Source organism: Saimiri boliviensis, chromosome 7 (genome assembly GCF_048565385.1).
Source record: "Saimiri boliviensis isolate mSaiBol1 chromosome 7, mSaiBol1.pri, whole genome shotgun sequence".
In the NCBI taxonomy this organism is placed as follows: domain Eukaryota; kingdom Metazoa; phylum Chordata; class Mammalia; order Primates; family Cebidae; genus Saimiri; species Saimiri boliviensis.
Genome location: NC_133455.1, coordinates 114,155,057 through 114,176,831, shown reverse-complemented (window position 1 = coordinate 114,176,831; position 21,775 = coordinate 114,155,057). Strand labels below are relative to the sequence as shown.

Below are 21,775 nucleotides of genomic sequence, written 5' to 3'. Positions count from 1 at the left end.
TGAAAACAGGTTAATGCAGAAATTAAACTTCCTTGAGGAATGGAAAGAATTGCAGAGTAACATTTATTGAATGATAAGCTGTGGTGGTGATATGAAAAGTATGCAATATAATGGGAAATAATCTTTTCCTGTCATTATTGAAGGACATACATAAATTGGTTTTTCTGTTGGGAAACCCCCGGTCCAGAAAAACTTATTACTTTTAATAATATGAGGTGAAGAGAAAATTCTCGAGGAGATGAACTTATTAAACAAAATAATGAAATGCTGTGAAACAGCAGGGAAAAGGTAGCTAGACGTTATATAGCTCTTGAATTAAATATCAATTTTTGCGTTTTATGGCAGTTGGATGTGCTCTTTGGAAGACTGTTAAGCTGAGGAGAGTGTATACTAGCTTTTGTCAGCTTTTCGAAAAATAACACATATTTTTTGAAACATACGAAGTTAAAGGGAAAAATCTGTATGAGGTGTTTTTTTAAAAATGAGTTTGGATTTTCCTTTTCATCTCAAGTTGCTTGTTTAGCTGCAAATTATCTCAAAGGATATTTTTTACATGATTGGAGAGAAAGGGTGTGTGTGTGTGTGTGTGTGTGTGTGTGTGTGTGTGTGTGTGTTTAATGAGACTTTCCCTTCCTAAGAGGCGTCTTTTAAAACCAGTCTCTTGATTTCTGCCAAAAAGAAACCCAAAAAAGACCTTTAGTCCTTTGTTCACCTGATGTGATGACTTTGTATGTAACTGTACCTTCAGTTTATTTTGGAATACGTGACTTTTTTTTGGAATATGCTGGTTTACAAGAGGAAATAAACTCCTTCCAGAATTTTCTCTCTTAGAAAAACTTCACATCTTAATTATGAATAGGATAAATATCTATTGTGACCTACATGAGAAAGGTGACCCAACTTGAATAACCTCTACTTGATAGCCTGTCTGCAGTGATCCAAATAAGCGAAAAGATTTTTTGTTTAAGCTGTAAAAATGATAAATCTATCTTTGTTCCTCAGTTGAAACTACCACCACTCATTAGATTGTGATTCTTCTAGCCAAAGAACATCAAAACCAAATGTGAAGCTTTTTATACTTGATAGATGCCTGGGCCCCATCCCTGGTAGTTTTCGGTCTGGTGTAGTCCTCAGGCATCTGTATGCATTAAGTTCCATTGTCAGGGTTCAGACTTGCCATTGGGGACCCAATCCTGTTTCGTTCTCAACAAACATTTTTTGGGTAGTTAACCATGTGCCATGTTAACCTGTGTTAAATGTTAGGAATGGAAAAATGACTACGTCCCTTCTCAGGAGAGCTCTTAGATAACAAGCAAAGAATGTCAATGAAAATTTAAGTGCTCCGTCTTCCAGGCCAGAGTACAGAGGGAGGGACACTTTGCTGTCTTTCAGTCCTTTCTTTTTAATTGTATTGATTCTTTCCCCAGCTAATAAATAAGTCCATCCTAGTTTTATTAAGAAAAAGACAGGTACAAGTCAAATTGTATTCATTTAATCTTATTTGATTTCAAACAGAGGTTGTGTTTGTTTGCAAATCAGTTGCAGCCTTTTGGGTTGTTGACAAGTTGCTTGGGCAGTCCTTAGACTATTAAGTTTCTGCGTTGTTGATTTAAAGGGTATTTTAAAATGTGATAGGCCACCTTCACGACCATGCTTAGTGTCACTCCTGAGAAGCAGAGGTTTAATATTTCATAACTGATTTCATTGCAGATTTATGTTTTCCATATTCTCTCTCTTAAAAAAAAGGATAAACTTACGTTAGAACTTCTCTGGAAACAGACTTGCTGACACAAACTGAACTATGTAGAAAATCTATAAGAAGCACTACCTAATTGACAAAACTGCTCCTATGATTAACATGTATGCTAATATCAACTAATTGATTTTTTTGGCTGCTTCTCAACAAGTAACCTCATCCTGTTTAACCCCCTTGCTGCCTTACAGAGTCATAGCCTGGGCTCTAGAGTGATAGCAGATACGGTTGGAATCCTTGCATTGCTGTTGCTTAGTTATGTGACGTTGTGTAATTGAGGCAGGGAAACAAGTTAAGAGACTTTTACTGCTGTTTCATGTGAGAATTGATGAGGGTCTAAACTGAAACAAGTGAGTACACAGGAAAGTGTGCATGGTGGGTACGGAAGTTAAGGAGGTAGAATTGGCAGAACTTAAATATTGATTGGGTGTGGTGTGGCCAAGAAATGGTAGAGTTTGGGTTAAACTATAACTTTCCCTGCTTTGATTGATAATAGACTATATTCATTTAATGTCTCCCTTCTCTAGCATTCTACTAGCAGTAATCTACTGGTGCAACCGATCACAGCTCTGTGTGACAAAATGTGAGAGATTTAGTACTCAGGCTCTGGGGTGTTGTTTTGACCACTAACATCTATGGATTCCCTCCTCTATTGGATAGTCAAGTTCCTGAAACATGTAAAACCAGATAATCAGAGTTTTATTGTATATGGAACATATCTTTCCTTTCCTAATGAATCCAGGGACATCATTTGCGAATATCAGATATTGGCTGGATTGGGCTGTGTTATGGTCTACTGGAGTATGTGGACACCGCCACCCCATGTTCTACTGCGCTTATGTAACTTGTCTGCCAGCTTTCTAGGATGCTGTGTGCCTGCAATTTAGAAAAAAAAAAATGCCTGCCTTTGAATTGATTAAAAAAACTGTCAACTTTCCTTGCTGGATTGCTGTCAGTTTGGTTATGGTAACCTTGCAGCCTTGCTGATTCTGTCCTTTTATTTTAAGTGCACGTGTCTTTTGAACCTCAAGTTGAAGGCTGAGAAGGCTCACTTGTAGAAATGAAGAATGAATGGGCTTTTGTGATCTGTTTTCCTATTGACACCTTCCTTGTTTATTCCAGGTTCACAGCTATAGTCTAGATGGTTGAGGTTTATGACTTTCCAGTAAGTGAAATGTTAATGAGGGTTAGTAACCCTCATTAATATCTCTTCGAAAGCAGTGACATTCTCCAAACATCTTGGGAAAGTGTTTTGTAGTGTGAATGGGCATGAGTCACTGATCTAAGCCCTTTTGCTGGATGAAGTGAAAAGGTTTTCTTCAACAACAGAGGGAGAGAGAATCAATACTCTGATAAACATAGTATCATTTTTTTAAAAAAAACCAATAACAATAAAGATTGTTCTATTCTCTGCCATCCCATTTAGATAGGTTTTAAACCAGCAGGAGGCATCCGCAGTGCAAAGGATTCCCTTGCTTGGCTCTCTCTTGTAAAGGAGGAGCTTGGAGATGAGTGGCTGAAGCCAGAACTCTTTCGAATAGGTGCCAGTACTCTGCTCTCAGACATTGAGAGGCAGGTGAGTAATAATCTCTATCCTTGGAATAAATTGACAAGTGTTTTTGAGAAAGGAATTGAAAAGTCAAATTGAGAACTAGAGATAAAAATTCATTTGATTGACCTCATCCCACCCAATCCTCCACTTTTTCTTCCAAGCAAATCTCCATCAGAAGTCAGTTGGGTGAAACACATACTAATGAGGCTTTATAATGAAATGTTCGTTAAAACTATTCATTATTATTTGATAGTATAATTATTAACTGATGTGTATAATTATAGAATGATTGTTAATTAACTAAACTCTGCTTTTCCTCACAGATTTACCATCATGTGACTGGAAGATATGCAGCTTATCATGATCTTCCAATGTCTTAAATTAGTCACCAGTTCCAGAAAAGTTTTTTATGACAATGTTTAAAAATTATTTTTCTACATAATTGCTAAAATTATTTAATTAAAAAGTAGGATAATAGGTAACTGGCATTTCTCTCCTTAAAATTTCCATTGAACTTAAAGAGTGGAACTAAAAACCAAACTTATCCACATTCACAGGTACTCATTTCAGACACATCTGAAATGACCGTAATTACTTGAAGATCTGCGCTATTAACTTTATGAGGGGTTTCTCCTAACAACTCTAAGTAAAATGTTAATGGCAGCTTTGACAACATCAAATTCTAAGGGGGAATAAAACAACGTTAAACTGCCCAAACAGTGTGCCCTAGCAAAGGAAAATGCAACATCCCACAAATGCTGCTGTAACGACTTCAGGAGTCACTGATTCTGCACTAATTTCCTGCCCTGAAAACTCATCTTTCATTTTCTCTGTGGATATACTCTTTTATTAATTGTTTTGCTAATGTAATTTCTGGTACTGTTATGTACAACTGTGAATATCATTAAAATTTTTAAAATAATAAAGTTCCTATATATATTTTTTTTAATTGTTGCAATACATAATGAAAAAGTAATCCGTTACACATAAAAAGAGGTTTTATCAGTGAGTTCCTGAATCTCTCTAGTTGATTCCTTGGGTATATATCTGTAAAGCACCTCAGTATATTATTAATGAATGCAACTTACGTATGTATTCTGAAACTCTTCAGATTTTCTGGTGTACTGAATGGAGGAAAACAGTAGATATTAACAGCACTTGCCATGTAATAAGCTTTACATATATCCATTTATTTAACTCTGATTTAATCCTCATAATAGTAAGGTAAATATAATAAGGGTTTTAATCCTTACAGCAGTAAGTACTGATGTAATCATCCTTTTATTCAGACAGGGGACTGAGGAACAAAGAAATTTAAGCAACATGCCAAAGATTGCTCAAAATTCGCAGAGTTAAGAATCAAGCCCAAGCAGACAGGCTGGCTCTGAAGTGCATGCCATGACCTCCAGGTATCCCGGACCCTCGGTACACATAGTCAAGTGTGCATAAAAAGAGCTCCCCATAGGCTCGGGTACAGTAATCTGCCTCGTGGTCCGCTGGTTTTTTGCTCTCTGTCTGTCTCAGCCTCATTCTTCAGAGATTCTGCTTACTAGCATCTCTAGCATGTTACAGAATGTGTTTCCTTAAATGGTGATTTTCGTCAGGAGAGAGTCTTTCTTCCCTGAATGGCTCTCTAGTTGTCATAAGCAAAAACCTGGACTGGAAGTCAGTTTTGGTTTTATCTTCTCACCTGCTGAATTCTAGCCTGAACTCTCCCTCTTTCTGCCTTTGACTCCTTGGCCTGGTCAGTTCACATCTCAGTGTCATCATCTATGAAGTAAAGGGGTTGGGGCAGATGATTTGAAAGTTCCTTTAGACCTAAAATTATGTTACCCTAAGGATAATTAGAACAAATTCAAGAAAATGTTTTATGGCTGAAAAGAGAAAACACTTTTCTACCAATCTAAATTAGAAGTTGCCTCTTGGGAGACAATTTAGCAAGTCCTTCAAAGCACCTCTCTAACTATAAATGAGATGACTAAAACAAGAATAGAAAAGAAACTCTCTTTTCCCCCCAGTGCCTCAGGAGGATGCCGGCTTTTGACTTGTGCCTTTGGATATGGTCAGTGGCTCTGAATGCCATATTCAGCCTCATCATACGCTAGCCCAGGTGCCCACCACTACAATGGCCAGTCACCTTTGGAGAAGAAACATTACAGAAAAATAATCAATCTGTCACCTTTGAAGCTATTCCAATTTCACAGGGGTTTCTGTTTTCCTCCCATTAAACCCAGCTGGTCATTTTAGTTGATCAAGTGAACAGGCATCATTATCTTCAATTTTAATTTATATGAGGCATTCACCAAAATTGACCTCTGTGGACAATTACAGATTCACATAGGAAATTAAGACTAGTGAGTCCCTCAGACCTATTAGAGGCTGATGAGCATAGCCCGATCTAAAGGTAAGTAATGTTATATTTGGGAGGAAAATTTATTCCAAGGACTATGGGACTGTTCATCCGGAATGTCTGCCCATCCTTACCTGGCTCTCGACATCAAATGTAACACAGATGACTTTAATAGGAACACTCTTATTAATGTTGATTGCTATGAAAACATAAGAGGAAGAGATCATTTCTGAGGTGACTGTTTTTTACTACAAGCTGATTTGTGTACTTTAGAACATTGGGATTAGATGCTTTATACAATCAGAAAATAACTTGCTATGTTCTGTGTTTAAAGCCTCCAAGTTAATGCAAGCACCCTGCCTTGTTGCAATTGTTCAGTAAAGCATATTAGGCATGAAAGTTATTTTTGAAACAGTCATATAATTTGGGAGCGTAAAGAGACTTTAGAGAACATCTAGTTCAGCAATGTCTTTTCTTCACGTTGAGAAAAGAAACAGAGAAGTCACTTGTGCAAGGTCACATAGAATGTCAGAGCTGATACAGAATGTACATTCCCACCATATGATGAAGTATTTTACAAGACATACCCTGGTCTTTGGAACTGAAAATTTCTTGCTTGTTTATGTATCCTGCTATACCTAATCATGTTCGTCAGCATGTGAACGTAAGACTTTCAAGAGATTCGTTTTTGCCTCTAAGAGTCTTCTAAATGGTGTTTTAGAGACCAACCTTCTCAATCTAGCCCATGTGATAGTATGATAGTATGGTTGATTTAATCTGTTAGAATCTCAGAATTTTGGATGACGTCTGGAACTGAATTTTTTTAAACATTGAATGTTAACTTTGTTTTAAGGAAAAAAATACAGCGGTTGGGGGGCTTGTTTGGATTCTAATTTGTATACACATGGAGAGGAGATGACATGGAGTCACAAAACTGTTTTATAATTAAAGTATTTTTGCCTCATTCTGGATTATTTCAACACTAATGAGAAATTCAGACAAAGTGTTTCACATGAAAAATAGCTTGGAAAGAGACCTGTATAGCAGTAGAAACTGTTACAGGTATCTGGAAGTGCATCCTCACAGCAACATAACAGCCTCCATCCTGACTGAGCAGAGGTTTGCTATGCCATACATACATGTCTTACAGAAACCAAATCTAGAGAAACCAAATCCATTTCTCTGGAAAAATTAACATATTTCTAGTACAGAGGGAAACCATTGATTTTTATTCCATCAGCCTGATACTGTACACATCATAAATAGGGCCAGAGTGCAGAAATATAAAGAAGAAGAAAGAATTTGTATAGATCTTAACCTTCCAAGGCAGTGAAATGTTATGCCTATTTTGGCACTAGGAAAAAGATAGGAGGTGAAATCAATTTCTACATTTATTTTCCTGATCACCCTCTGGGGTTTTGCCTCCCAAAGAAAATATGTATTTTACAACCACCACCAAATGATCCTTTCTAGAAATGACCACAGGTAACATCTGGCTGATATATAAAATATGTAGTAAAAATAATCATTTTTAATTAACTAAAACCTGCTCAGGAGAGAGTCAGACGAATATCCATCTGGTCAATTCACACTTAATAGGACAGATGAGGATCAGGATATTTCATGCAATATATGTGAAATACTTAGTGACCTTACAATGAACTAAAACTTTTTGTTAGGAAAAAGAACACAGGATGAGGAGGAAGAATTGGAATATCTACAAAGGACAGGCCTGAAACTTGATATTTTTAGAAGTACGTCTTGTAAAACACGTAGAATATAAGAAACCTAGATTGTGTGGCATGAGTTTCTATCGTCCAATGACAGGGAATGTGTTCAATTCATTTGAACAATAAAATAAGGTTATAGTTTATTCTGGAGATTGGCAACGAGTTTTAAGAAGTGATTATAAGTACCTTATAAGATGTGATTATAAGTAAAGGTTAAAGGAACTGAGATTATTTAGCCTGAAGGGAAGATCAAAGGTTATAAGTAAAGGTTAAAGGAACTGAGATTATTTAGCCTGAAGGGAAGATCAAAGGGTACTTAATGCCTGAAAATCCCAGGAAAAGTTACTTCTGTATTAGATTTTAGTGACACAGTGCTGTATCTCCTCTCTAGAAGAAGTAGAATTTATGCTACAGGTGAAAGTTAGGTTAGTTCTAGGTAAGGACTCACTTAATGGGCTAGAATGTGTTAATAAGAAGGTACATCTTCCTATTCTCAGTAGTAGACTTGTCTTTTTATTTGATGGTTTAGTTGTGCTGCCAAAAAAAAGTGGTGTTCAAACTGAATCACTGGGAGAGTTATATAAAGCAAGTCTCAGCTGCACCTCCCCAAATTTTCAGTTCATTAAGTTAGCTGTAAAACCTAAGAATTTGTATTTCCAACAAATGCCCAGGTGATGGTGATGCTATTGTTGTGCTCTAGGAACCACACTTTGGGAACCACTGCGTTAGAAATCCTTGTACTCAATATCTAGATTCCAAATTAAATGTATCTATTAAGCAGTAAAATCCACCAGCTGCAGCACTTCTGTATCCTGAAGCTCTAGGATAAATGTGTATATTTTGCTGCGTTTCATAGCCAAGAACAGGGGAGAGGACAATGGAAATGACTTATCCCTTAATCCTTTCACACGAGGCAATGAACTAGATTTCACTTTGAGCTTAAAAGCAAGCTTTGGATCCTAGAATAAACATCTTAGATGAATGTTTAATTATTATCCATAAAATCTTCAAATAATTTTATCAAGCTAAGATTGTAAGATTCAGCTGTATTTGATTCCACCAGTCTGGAATGCTACAACTGGCAATTTAATGTACTGTAAAATGAAGACATATCTTAACAGAGCCCATTCTTCAACTTGCATTTAGAATAGATAATATATTGTAGGGAATGGCATGTTTTACAGATACTTGACTTGTTTTGAAGGTACTGTGTAAATGGTGTCTAGGGCAAATGAAAATGCTAGTTGCTTGGTCTTTTCCACGTAAAAGAATGTTTTAAATTTGTGTTTTGCTTTCTAAGTGTTTGTTTTGCCAGGACCATACTGCATGTAGGCACGTTTCTTAATTGTAAGCAACAGAACTCTCCTCTACCTAGTTTATGTGAGAAAGGATACTTATTCTTAAAGCATGCTGTCACAGGATATCCGGGATGGGCAAATAGTGGGAAGTTTTATTAGGCCACTCTTGCATCACTATAAATAAATACCTGTGACTGGGTAATTTATAAATAAAAGAGGTTTAATTGGCTTATGGGTCTACAGGCTTTACAGGAAGCATAGTGTTGGCATCTGCTTAGCTTCAGGGAGGCCTCAGAAGGTGAAGGGGAAGCAAGCACATCACATGGTGAAAACAGGACAAAAGGCAGAATGGGGAGGTGTCACATACTTTTAAATAACCAGCTTTTGGGAGCATTAACTATGGCAAAGAGCTCCAAGCCATGAGGCATCTGTCCTGATGACCCAAACACTCTACCAGGCCCCACATTCAGTATTGGCGATTACAATTCAACATGAGATTTGGGCAGGGACAAAAATCCAAACTATATCAACAAAAGAGGCAGCTAGGTAAGAATAATGCCCCAACCATTCATTAGAACTGCTCTTAATCACTTTTGGCCTTTTGGCTAAGATCAAGTGTAGACCTGCTGGTACTACCTCACTGGTACTGCCTCAGGGCACTTGATATCAGAACCCCTGCCTTTGCCTTCCCTGAAAGTTGGGTTTATCACAGTGGCCAAAGATCAATTCCTCTCATTGATCCTTTGGGTATCAAGTTCCTGTCTGATTATATCTTGTTACAGTATTCGTCATATCTCTGTACCTTACCTGCAAAGAAAGCTGAGAAAGCAAGTTTTGGCTACCTTCTTGGGGAAAGGGACACATCATGTTTAAAAGATAGTGAATGGTCAAGCATCATCACAGTTGTCAACTACAATATAACAAGGTGGTACTGGAGAGACAGTTAATGCTTTCTGTTAAGAAAAAACTCATTGCCCCTCTACTCTATTTCCATTTTCAGTTAGTCTTTAAAGCTGAACACTGTAAAGTTACCCCTTGTTTCTTCATCCCATATAATAGGTCCAGAGAAGTTCCATGGAGTCCTTTTGTTTAAGGAGAATTGCATTCTCAGCCGGGTGTGGTGGCTCACGCCTGTAATCCCAGCACTTTGGGAGGCTGAGGCGGGTGGATCACAAGGTCAAGAGGTCGAGACCATCCTGGTCAACATGGTGAAACCCCGTCTCTACTAAAAATACAAAAAATTAGCTGGGCATAGCGGTGCATGCCTGTAATTCCAGCTACTCGGGAGGCTGAGGCAGGAGAATTGCCTGAACCCAGGAGGCGAAGGTTGCAGTGAGCTGAGATTGCGCCATTGCACTCCAGTCTGGAACAAGTGCGAAACTCCATCTCAAAAAAAAAAAAAGAATTGCATTCTCACCAGTAATATATGACAATGCCCTTTCCTCCAAATATGTAAACTTTTGTTTATTTAGACAGCTATTGACTTCCCACCAAAAGCATGATTAAATTATTTCTTTCTACTTTCTCAATCTTATTTTCCTTCCAAACTCATCTGATTTTTGATGTCATATAGCATTTATAACATATTCTTGTGGCTTGGAAATGTACTTACAGCTGTATTACATGATTTATCACTTTAGCAATAACCTTCTATCCTCTATGGATGAGAAAATCAGCATGCCCATCAACCATCTCGTCATCTTCTCCAAACATTTGATATATTCTACATCATTACAGTTTATAATATTTAAATTCTGTTCTGTGACCATAATTTCCACAATTGTTTTCATCTTAGTTGCAAAGTTAAATACAGTCAATACTCATTATTCTGTTTATCTCTTCTTTTCAAATTTTGGCCTCTAGTAGTTCTCCGAAGGAGGGCTTTGGGACTACATTCCCTGAGTTTTTGCAAGTTCAGAAATGTTTATCATTTTTCAACTTTAGTGATTTTTTTTCTGGACATGTACAGTTCTTGGATCACAGACTTTATTTCCTTGAGGACTTTGTATTATTCCTTCAATGTCTGATAGCATTGAACATTGCTGTACGTAGTAAGGGTCTGACTTAAACTTTTTGCCTCAGTCTAACAACAGATTTTTCTTTCAATGCCAGTAACCTTAATAGAACAAGATTCAGTGTTGAAGGTTTTGTGTCAGTTTTTCCTGGGTTTAGTGTGCCCTCTCTGTCTATATATCTGTAAAATATGGAAAGTTATCTTGAAGTTTATCTTTAACATTTTTCCTTTTTTCTTACTATTTTTAAACTTTTCTTCAGGATACCAGTTATTGGATATATGTCCTGTCTAGCTATTATTTTCTCTAGTCCCGAGGGTTTTTTTTTTCTTCTTCTTCATTTTGTACTATTTTCTATTCCTGTCATCCTTGTTTCTGTTTTCAGCACAATCTGGTTGCTTTCAGTGAAATGTTTGTTTTCTGAGCTCTAACAATTATATTTCATTTCTATTATCAGGTATTATCTTCCCTGAGCTCTTGTATATTTGATATGAACTCTTGTTTTATAGATATGGTAGCTTAGTTTCAGTTTTTTGTTTTTAAGACTTTAGCAATATGTTTGACCTGTTTTTATCTACTTTATGGAAATATTTTTCCTGGTGAGTATTATGTTCCTCCCCCCCCCCATTTATTTTCTCTCTTATTTTCTTGGAGTAGTTTTACATAAGTACTCATGTTCTAATGAGATACATTTTTTTCTGGACCAGGTACTGGCAAGAGATTTGTGTGGAATACATGCCACATTTCTCCATGTTCTAGGCTGGTAGGAATTCTTACTGTTCACAAACACATGCTTTCTTTATGTCACAGGATTTTGTATTTGAGTGAATTATTTTGGAGTTAACTCTCCCTCATCACCAGAGATTAGCAACTTTAGGGCTGCTCACATGCATTTTCTCTGATTCTGCCTCAATAACAGGCTGCTTCCTACAAATATGGCGTTGTCATATGCTTTTTCTGTTAGCTCCACCTCTCTTGCTTCTCTTTGATGCCCAATTGGGTGCAGGGAAGACTGCTGTCAGCCCATGCACCTATACCCATTGATTCATAGAAGTTCTGGGATTGTCTTCCTAGAGCATGCCACCTGTTTTGATCTGCTGCCTTTGCCTGAAGCCAATGAGTTGGAATTTGTATACATGTTACATTTGAATAGGAAGATTTATGTTTGGAATGCATACAAATTCTGATTGAAGTTGAAATAGTAGTAAAAGCAATAGCAACTTTAAAATTAAAGTGCTAAGGAATGGGGAGGTTAAGTCGCAGTGCCTGAGGCATCTGTTATTATTCCATATTTCTCCCTCAGATAAAATTTATCCCCATTGGAATGTGGAGGGAAATAATAACATTGGATCAGGAAAGTGCCTGACATGTAGAAGCTGTTTGAAAAGTTCTTGTTAGTCTTTCTTCCACCATGATGACACTACAAAAAATTGTTAATACAAATATAATTTTTTAATGAGTGTAAGCATGCTTTTTCTGCTTTAGTTTTATTTACTGGGCGTCTTTTATGCTCATCACCAAGCAACATCAGAAGCCGTCTCTCAACTTTTCTGACTTAACTATAAAAACTGGTTTCTATCATTTTTTGTATCATTCTTATAAAATGATTGCCTTGTGTCTTTTTCTGATTCATCTCTACAGCAGGAAGGTTGCAGGGCCAGGGGGAAGTGGAGAGTGGGAGGGGTCTAGGTTAAGTAGTTCTTTTAAAGCAGAACTGGCAGAGATGACTCTAATGTGGAGCTTTGCAAGTCTGGAACTCAAGAGTGAAGAGAAATCTGAGTCAGTAAGTGGCTCTTAATGTGTCAAAAAAGGCACAAGCTTGGGGTGAGTATAAGGGGCCAGGCTTTAAACTAGGATATTGCAGAAGTAATTAGCAGACAGTGGCAAACAAGTCGATAGGGGTGGCCTGGGACAGCAGTCTGGTTGGCCTGTATGTCCTTCCTTCACCATGATGGCACGGTAGGTCCAGAACTTGTAAATTGACAGGGGCAGAGCAGATAGTCTTGTGCTAGGTTTATTTCTCTGCATTGCCTTTCTGCCCACCCTGAGCGGGAGACCTTTGAGGGGAAGCCTATTGTAACCAGCTTTAAACTCCTTATAGCATCCAGCCAAGTATCTTAGAGAATAAGTGCTCCAAATGTATTTGTTAAGCGAATTTGAAAGATAATTAACATTTGGGATTAATACAAGGAAGATGCAATTATAAAGTGAGACCCAATCCGCAAGGTAAGCATAAATATCAGCGCTATTCAGGTAGACAGAAGTGCAGCTTTGCTAGTGAATTAAGTTCCAAAGTACATTGTGAAGCATTTTTAGAGGAGTTTTCATAAAATAACCACACCTAAAGTTTGTTATATACTAACATGGGAAGGGGCTACATTTTACCAACAGCTTTTCTGAGTTCAGACTGCTAAAACCGGCTGGATGTGTTGCAAATGTATGAAAAATGGTTTAGTTTGGGGAAACAATTTTTATTCATTAAGCTGTTTGTTTTGATAGATTTAAAAAGCACGTATCTTTTTTAAACCAACATTTATTTCATGTTTTGAGTAGTAGTAAAAATAATTGCATATTTGAAATCCTTAAAATATGTTTTAATGCCTTTTAAATGACTTAAGAGTAAACGTGCCAAGTTTACCCTCTGCTTAAGCCATTCCAAGGTTGAAAGTTTGTTTGTTTCCAAGCTTTATAGAACTAGGTAATATGTTACTGGATTATGTCTTTTAAACAGCAGTCAGTGTCTATATCCTTGTGGACTGATTAAAACTTTGGCACACCTAGAGTAAGATTTTGCAAAGAGGTATTACAGTTGTGTGAATGCTTGGTTTGAGTTTAAAAAAAATGGATATGAATTTTTGAATATAATAGAATTATGCAAACATGGTCTCATAATAGAATTTTAGTTGGTAGGTTTAGTATGTATATACCTGGTATTTATGCTGAGAATTAGTTTTCAAAAAGTCCTGACTGCCTTTCTAATTTAAAAGATCTTTTTGTTTTGATGAGACCAGGTATAAATTTCAAGGGTTTGAATGAGGTCTGTAAAATTCAGACCTAAGAACAGGTTCCAGTGTTTCCTTAGTGCCTATTAACATATATTGTCAGTTACTGAGAGTTTATGGAATTGTAGAATTCCTTGGACACATATTTGCTAACTAGTAATGATAATTTACTGCACTCTTAGTAAGTGTTCACTGTTCTAAGTGATTTAAATTTATTAACTGTTGCTCCTCACAACAGGCCAATGAGATAGGTATGATTATGATCATCATTTTATAGATGAGTTGATGAAGGTAGAGAAATTAAAATGCTTTGTCTTAAGTTCAAGTATATAGCCAAGATTTGAGACCAGTTATTCTGGCTCCTGTGTGTGTGTTTTTATCTACTATGAGCTAGGCACTGTTTTGAGATGATGCTTTTGCACCACACTTCTAAGAAAAGGAAACTCACCAGAATTATCGAATTTCAGGGGAGTAAAAAGAGACCCCCAAAGGTCGTTTAATCTAAACATCTAGCCAATGATCATGTTCTCAAGCAGTCTGCAGGCTGCTGTGGAGATAGGGAGAAATAGCAATGAAGTGGAATCTCTGTAATGAGCTGTTAAGGGACAGAAGCAATGCCCTCCTTCCAGGTTAAACATGTTATATCAGGCTTTTATTATATTTACTGCTGGGTCTTGGGATCTGGGATTCAGCCCATGTTATTTCCAAATCCTTATAAAATGAGCTGTGATACTCCAGGTTTCTACCATTATAGCTGTAAATACAAAACACACAAACACTCAAAGGCATCCACCCAAGTATAAAATTTCTAGGGAGATAGGAAGGATGAAAAAATGAATTGTTGGGCTTGGGAGATAATTACTGGTGACCTTGGTCTGGCTAGATCTTGATAGGAAATGAAAGTAATTTGGAAAGATTTCAGGGTCAGGGTGAAAGTTGAGTAGAGATTTGTGAGGGTCAAATGGCGTAGAAAGATTTCAGATGGTGCAATGACATGCGTAAATTATTATTTGGTGGAATAAGCATGCCTGTGTAGTTGGTGCTTCTAAATTTGTTGAAAGAATTAATGTAGGGAACAAAAATCTGGCAGCTGTATCAGAGATACTGTCATAGATATCTTTTCCCAAATTTTTTCAAAGTAGAAGTAGTATCTTATTTGTATCCTCGGTGCCTTGTATGTAAATCTTAATATGACTTGAATTTATTTATATGCAAAGAATGGTTGTACTGTGTGTATGTTTGGGGAGAAAGGGCAATTAGGGTACCACTCCTGGTTTCTCTTTCAGTCATCCCTCCTGTAAACCAAAAATAAAATCTTAAGCCCCCCAACTGACTGAATGGCCCCCATCTGGGCCAAGGGGATCTCAGAGATGCCTGAAAAACTGAATTCCCACCCATGAAAGGAAGGGAGGTTGGACACATCTCATTAAATCCCCTTTCTTTTAAGGTTTGGACATAACTAGGCATCATTAAAATCAGAGATCATAAGCCTGACAAAAAAGACTCGTGGCAGTAAGATACCAAGTTTCAACCTGATTCTGGTATAACATCATATAACAAATAGACCCTGAAGGAAATAAAAATGCTTTACCCTAAAATGTATTTCTTTGGCATTGGCATATTTCAAAATGGCCTTGCAAAGCTGTCTTTTGTGGGAGAAATTTGCATCTGTGAGAATCTCTGTTAATATGGCAGACCTCTCTGGGATCTAGGAGAAATTAAACATTTGACACTTTGTAAGGGACACAAGGAGATATTCGCCACACATTCTTTCTGAAGGCTGTTATCTGGAGGCTTCATCTACATGAAAACTTTGGTCACCACAAACCCCACCCCTTATGTCAACACAAACATTCCATTCTATTGACATCCTCTTTAGATGAAGCTTAACCGATTGCCAAACAGAAAATCTTTGAATCCATCTATGGCCCATAAGCCCCATGATATGATTTGGATCTGTGACCACCACCCCCCCTCCCCCGCACCCAATCTCATGTCGAACTGTAATCCCCAGTGTTGGAAGTGGGGCCTGGTAGGAGGTGATTGGATGATGGGGGTGGATTCTCATGAATGTTTTAGCACCATTCCCACTTGGTACTGTATAGTGAGTGAGTTCTCAGGAGACATGGTTGTTTAAAAGTTAATGGGCCTCCCCACTTCTCTCTTCCTCCTGCTCCAGCCATGTGAAGTGCTATTTACCCCTTTGCCTTCTGCCATTATTGTATGTTTCCTGAGGCCTCTCCAGAAGGCTAGCAGATGCGAGCGTCATGCTTCCTGTTTAGCGTGGAGAACTGTGAGCCAATTAAACCTCGTTTCTTTATAAATTACCCAGTCTCAGGTATTTCTTTATAGCAGTTCAGGAATGGACTAATACAACCTTCAACATCAAGATACCGTGCTTCTGATACAGGAGGTAGAAAGAAATTATGTAGGCAGATAGTGAGGTCAACAGAGTCCTCAGAAGAGCTTCCCTTCTAACAATAAGCAGCTCCCAAATAATTTATTTTCTAACAAAGAGCAGACTGAAAAATCAAGCTGCAAACATAGATAAGCATGGAGGAAACTCACACAGGAGAATGCCAGCAGCTGTGTCAATAGAAAAGGGTACCTGTGGGCCAGGCATGTCTAACATGGAGGCTCCATCTTCATTTTTTGTTACCACATGTATGGTAATAGAGAAATGGGCATTTGGTGCAGCTCAGGCAGAGAACCTACCTGCATAATAAAAGATTTGGGTGGGGACAGCCAGAAATGTACACCCTATCCTAATGGTATACCTACTCCTAACCAGTTTTTCGCATCCTATGCAAATGTCACACCTGGTCCAACCAGTGTGTAGTGCTCTATGTAAATCAGACACCGCCTCCTCACCAGCTCATCTATAACATGCCCCTGCATCTCACTATGGATCCAGCCACCCATTTCTCTGTGACCTATCTCTGCAGCAGTGAGCCTTCTGCCTATTAAACTTATACTCTTAACCTCACTCTTCGTGTGTCTGCATCCTTGTTCTCCTAGGCCATGGGACAGCGAACTTTGTGTGTTACTCCAGACAACAAGGCTGCTTCACCTCTTTAAGCTGAAACAATGTACACCTTTCATGTACAGATTTAAGATTTTACCTACAGTTTCTGTTACTCTAAAATATGTAAAACCAACATGTCACCTGACCACCTCAGGCACACTTTCTCGGGACCTCTTGAGACTGCTTCCTGGGCCGTGGTCACACATATTGGCTTAGAATAACCCTTTTTAAATATTTTACAGAGTTTTTTGTTATTGTTTTTGATCAACACTTTTCAGGAAAGATGGAGTGATTTACCTTGTTGACTATAGGATAAGGGACTGGGTGTTTGTATGTTGCTCAAGTCTTTCCTCTCCTCCCTGTTCTTTGTAGTGAGCCTTTCCTCCATTATCAAAATTTAATAATGGGGGCTGGGCATAATGGCTTACACTCATAATCCTAGCACTTTGGGAGGCCGAGGCAGGTGGATCACCTGAGGTCAGGAGTTTAAGACCAGCCTGGCCAACGTGGTGAAACCCTGTCTCTACTAAAAATACAAAAAATTAGCTGGACAGAGTGGTGGACATCTCTTTTCCCAGATACTTAGGAGGCTGAGGCAGGAGAATCACTTGAACTTAGGAGGTGGAGGTTTCAGTGAGCCAAGATCATGCCATTGCACTCCAACCTGGGTAACAAAAGTGAAATTCTGTCTCAATAATAATAATAATAGGGCAGGAAAGTTTACTTGGGGAAGCTTGCAGTTGTCTAGAGCTTTCTGTACCTGGGTAGTTGGGTCTGTAAAGTTCTGGGTAGGGAGTATCAGGAAACCCATTGTTGCCATACATTAACCCATGTTAGATATAGTGAACTCCAAGTTTATCTTCAAATAATCAGTATGTCAGTAGGTTCAGCTCTCTTATTCTTTAAATCAGCATTTTATTTATTTATTTATTTATTTTTTCTATTTTTTTCTGAGACGGAGTTTTGCTCTTGTTACCCAGGCTGGAGTGCAATGGCACGATCTCGGCTCACTGCAACCTCCACCTCCTGGGTTCAGGCAATTCTCCTGCCTCAGCCTCCCCAGTAACTGGGATTACAGGCATGCGCCACGATGCCCAGCTAATTTTTTGTATTTTTAGTAGAGACGGGGTTTCACCATGTTGACCAGGATGGTCTCGATCTCTTGACCTTGTGATCCACCCGCCTCGGCCTCCCAAAGTGCTGGGATTACAGGCTTGAGCCACCGCGCCTGGCTTAAATCAACATTTTAAAGTTTAACTTCCTGGTTCTCTGCACCCCCTTGCCTCTAGTTTCAGCAAACAACTTTCTAGCCAGTTCTAATCAGTAGTTCACATCTGTTCCCCTGGTCACCTGCTTTGACCTCATTCACCCCTGGCCACCTGCTCTGACCAGTCTCGTAACCATCCTTCCCGCCAAACTACCTACCCTGCCACTCCGGCTCATACCCCTGCTCTCTTTAAAATAGCCAATTGGAATTAGTTAGATTGTGCAGTCTAACCCTAGCCAATAGGGAACGACACAGCAGTAGGGACGACCTGCATCAGGAATAAGAGCCCCTTCCCCTCCCTCATCCAGGTGTGCACTCGCCATTTTTCCATCTGTGAGACGCACCCTTCTATAGAAGTAAATTGCCTTGCTGAGGAAATTTATGTTCGAGTGCTACTTCTTCTGGAGCACCAAAAATTTACATTTAACACGCACATTCTTCAAAATCAGCTTTACTAGTATTAAAGGTGACACTTGATTCTGTTTATCTGCTTGCTTTTTTATTTTGTTTCATTTTATTCTGAATTTCAAGACAGTATTGAGTTCCTTTAGACACCAAGATAGCAGCCAGAAACAGGCATTCTTGAAAGAGAAAATGGTAACTACAAAAATATATAGAACTGGAAATTCATGTTCTTGAGAAGCAGTCAGAATTCTGCATGGCTTTAAGAAGGACCGTGCCAGAGAGGATAACTGAGGAAGGTTTAGTATGAAATCAAGAAAGGCCTAGTATGATATGCTACAGAGTTAGACTATGTTTTGGGACTTCATGGTTCTCAACATGTATTTTCAACACCCCTAGGTACTCCTATGAACCTACCGGGGGTTCATGAAGCCAAAATTGTATTTAAATAATACTAAGACATTATTTACTTTTTCTGTTCTTGTTCTCTCGTAAGTGTACCAGGGAGTTTTCTGGAGGCTACATGATTGCAACAGATCAAATGCAGAAGCAAATATGAGAATTCCTCTTCTACTATTGTAGAATAAGCCAGTGACTAAAGAGATTTATGAAAATATAAAGCAATGCCATGTCTCACTAGCAGGGTTTGTTTTTTTTTTTCTGTTTGAAATCAGTATAAACCACATAAACGAAAGCTCTTTGGTGCCCTCAATAATTATTAAAACTATAAAGAAGTCCTGATATGAAAATGTTTGAGGATGAGTACTATAGACAATGAGAGCCCCTAGAGGTATTATAGCAAGGAGTTAACACAATTTATACTAGATAGCTAATTCTTTAAAAATTACAAAGAATGGCATGCCTAGTGTTGGCAAAGATGTAGGAAATTGGCATGCCTATGTTCCAATGGTAGGAATATGAATTGATACAGCCTTTAAAAAGGTCTTTTGGCAATAAAAGTACATAACCTGGCCAGGCATGGTGGCTCACACCTGTAATCCCAGCACTTTGAGAGGCCAAGGTGGGAGGATCCCTTGAGGCCAAGAGTTTAAGACTAGCCTGAGAAACACAGTAAGACCATGTCTCTAAAAACAAAACAAAATTAGCTGGGTATGGTGGTGTGTGCCTATGTTCCTAGCTACTAAGGAGGCTGAGGCCGGAGGTTCACTTGAGCCTAGGAATTACTGAAACTATTTCAAATAATTAAGGAGGAGGGATTCCTTCCTAATTTATGCTTTTTTAAAAACTTTATTAAATTTTTTTTTGAGGTGGAGTCTCACTCCTTTGCCCAGGCTGGCATGCAGTGGTGCGATCTCAGTTCCTTGTAATCTCTGCCTCCCGGGTACAAGCAATTATCATGCCTCAGCTTTCTGGGTCTGTCCTGCAGACCCTGGTTGATGGATGAAATGACTACTCAGACACAGGTATGCAGTGTAGGGGACTGCCTGGCTCTAGTGGTCAAAGTGCAGCAGCCCTGAGAAGCTGGAGCTTCCTGCTTTTATTCAGTGCAAGCATAATGCTGAAAGCCTGGAGCAAACACAACCCATAGGTAATTAACATTTATTGTTCCCCTTTCAGGGGACATCACAGGCTGGGATGATCAAAGGTCAGTTCCTGGTCAACATAAGTAAACAAGCCTGTTTAAGATAAATGCCCCTACAATCTTCAGTGCCTATTCCTTGCCCTCTGCCTCGGGGTTATAGAACAGCTGTCTTCAGCTATTTTCCCCCACAGCTTTGCAGAATCTTCTGACTTTTCAGAAGACCTGCTCTTTTACCTATAGTAGTTTCTCCCACCACTCTGACCGATCTGCTACCTCAGCTTTCTGAGTAGCCAGGACTACAGCTGTGTGCCACCACACCCAGCTAATTTTTGTGTTTGTTGTAGAGATGGGGTTTTACCATATTGGCCAGGCTGGTCTTGAACTCCTGACCTCAGGTGATCTGCGTGCCTCAGCCTCCCAAAGTGCTGGGGTTACAGGCATGAGCCCCTGTGCCCAGCCTCTTCTTGACTTATTCTATGAGGCCAGCCTCATTCTGATACCAAAACCTGGCAGAGATGAAAAGAAACAACAACAAAAAAGACAACTTCAGGCCAATGTTCTTGATGAACATTGATGCAAAAATTCTCAAAAAAATACTGGCAAACTGAATCCAACAGCAACCTTCGAAAGCTTACCCACCATGATCAAGTAGGCGTCATCCCTGGGATGCAAGATTGGTTCAGTATACACAAATCAATAAATGTTATTCATTACGTAGAACTAAAAACAGAAAAACGACGTGATTATTTCAAATAGAGGCAGAAAACTCTTGCGATAAATTTCAACGTCCATTCACATTAAAAACTCAATAAACTCGATGTTGAAGGAACGTACCTCACAAAATAAGAGCCATATATGACAAACCCACAGCCAACATGATACTAAATAGGCAAAAGCTGGAAGCATTCCCCTTGAAAACCAGCACAAGGTTTCCCTCTCTCACCAGTCCTATTCACCATAGTATTGGAAGTTCTGGCCAGGGCAATCAAGGAAGAAAAAGAAATAAAGGGCATCCAAATAGGAAGAGAGGAAGTCAAACTATTCCTGTTTGCAGATGGGATGATTCTATATCTAGAAAACCCCATCATCTCAGTTCAAAAGCTTCTTAAGCTGATAAGCAACTTCAGCAAAGTCTCAGGATACAAAATCAATGTGCAAAAATCACTACAATTTTTTTAATTTTTTAATTTTTTTATTTTTTTTCTTTAACTTCTTTTTTATTTTATTGCATTTTAGGTTTTGGGGTACATGTGAAGAACATGCAAGATTGTTGCATAGGTACACACATGGCAGTGTGGTTTTCTGCCTTCCGTCCCCTCACCTGTATCTGTCATTTCTCCCCATGCTATCTCTTCCCACCTCCCCACCCCCTGTCCCTCCCCCTTTTCCCCCGCAACGGACCCCAGTGTGTAGTGCTCCCCTCCCTGTGTCCATGTGTTCTCATTGTTCAACACCCGCCTGTGAGTGAGAACATTCGGTGTTTGATTTTCTGCTCTCGTGTCAGTTTGCTGAGAATGATGGTTTCCAGGTTCATCCATGTCCCTACAAAGGACACGAACTCATCGTTTTTGATGGCTGCATAATATTCCATGGTGTATGTGTACCACATTTTCCCTATCCAATCTATCATAGTTGGGCATTTGGGTTGGTTCCAGGTCTTTGCTATTGTAAACAGTGCTGCAACGAACATTCGTGTGCACGTGTCCTTATAGTAGAATGATTTATAATCCTTTGGATATATACCCAGTAATGGGATTGCTGGGTCAAATGGGATTTCTATTTTTAGGTCATTGAGGAATCGCCACACTGTCTTCCACAATGGTTGAATTATACAATTTTTA

The 21,775-nt window shown here is 38.7% G+C and overlaps 1 protein-coding gene across 11 annotated transcripts in view; it reads left to right on the top strand.

Moving 5' to 3' along the window:
• The window catches only part of DERA (deoxyribose-phosphate aldolase), a 240,106-nt gene that overhangs the window by 116,444 nt on the left and 101,887 nt on the right, over positions 1–21,775 (top strand). The window contains exons 8-9 of one of the 11 annotated variants that reach the window (XR_012518581.1): positions 3,180–3,329; positions 4,595–4,714. The exons of 7 other annotated variants lie outside the window; for them this stretch is intronic. Coding sequence is in view for 3 of the 4 variants with exons in the window: in XM_074403242.1 (XP_074259343.1) it covers positions 3,180–3,401 (222 nt within the window). In the remaining variant the exon portion in view is untranslated. Of the gene's footprint in view, positions 1–3,179; positions 4,232–4,594; positions 21,219–21,775 lie in introns of those variants that run through there. 3 more of the 11 variants (XM_074403243.1, XM_003934573.4, XM_074403242.1) reach the window with 3 other exon arrangements.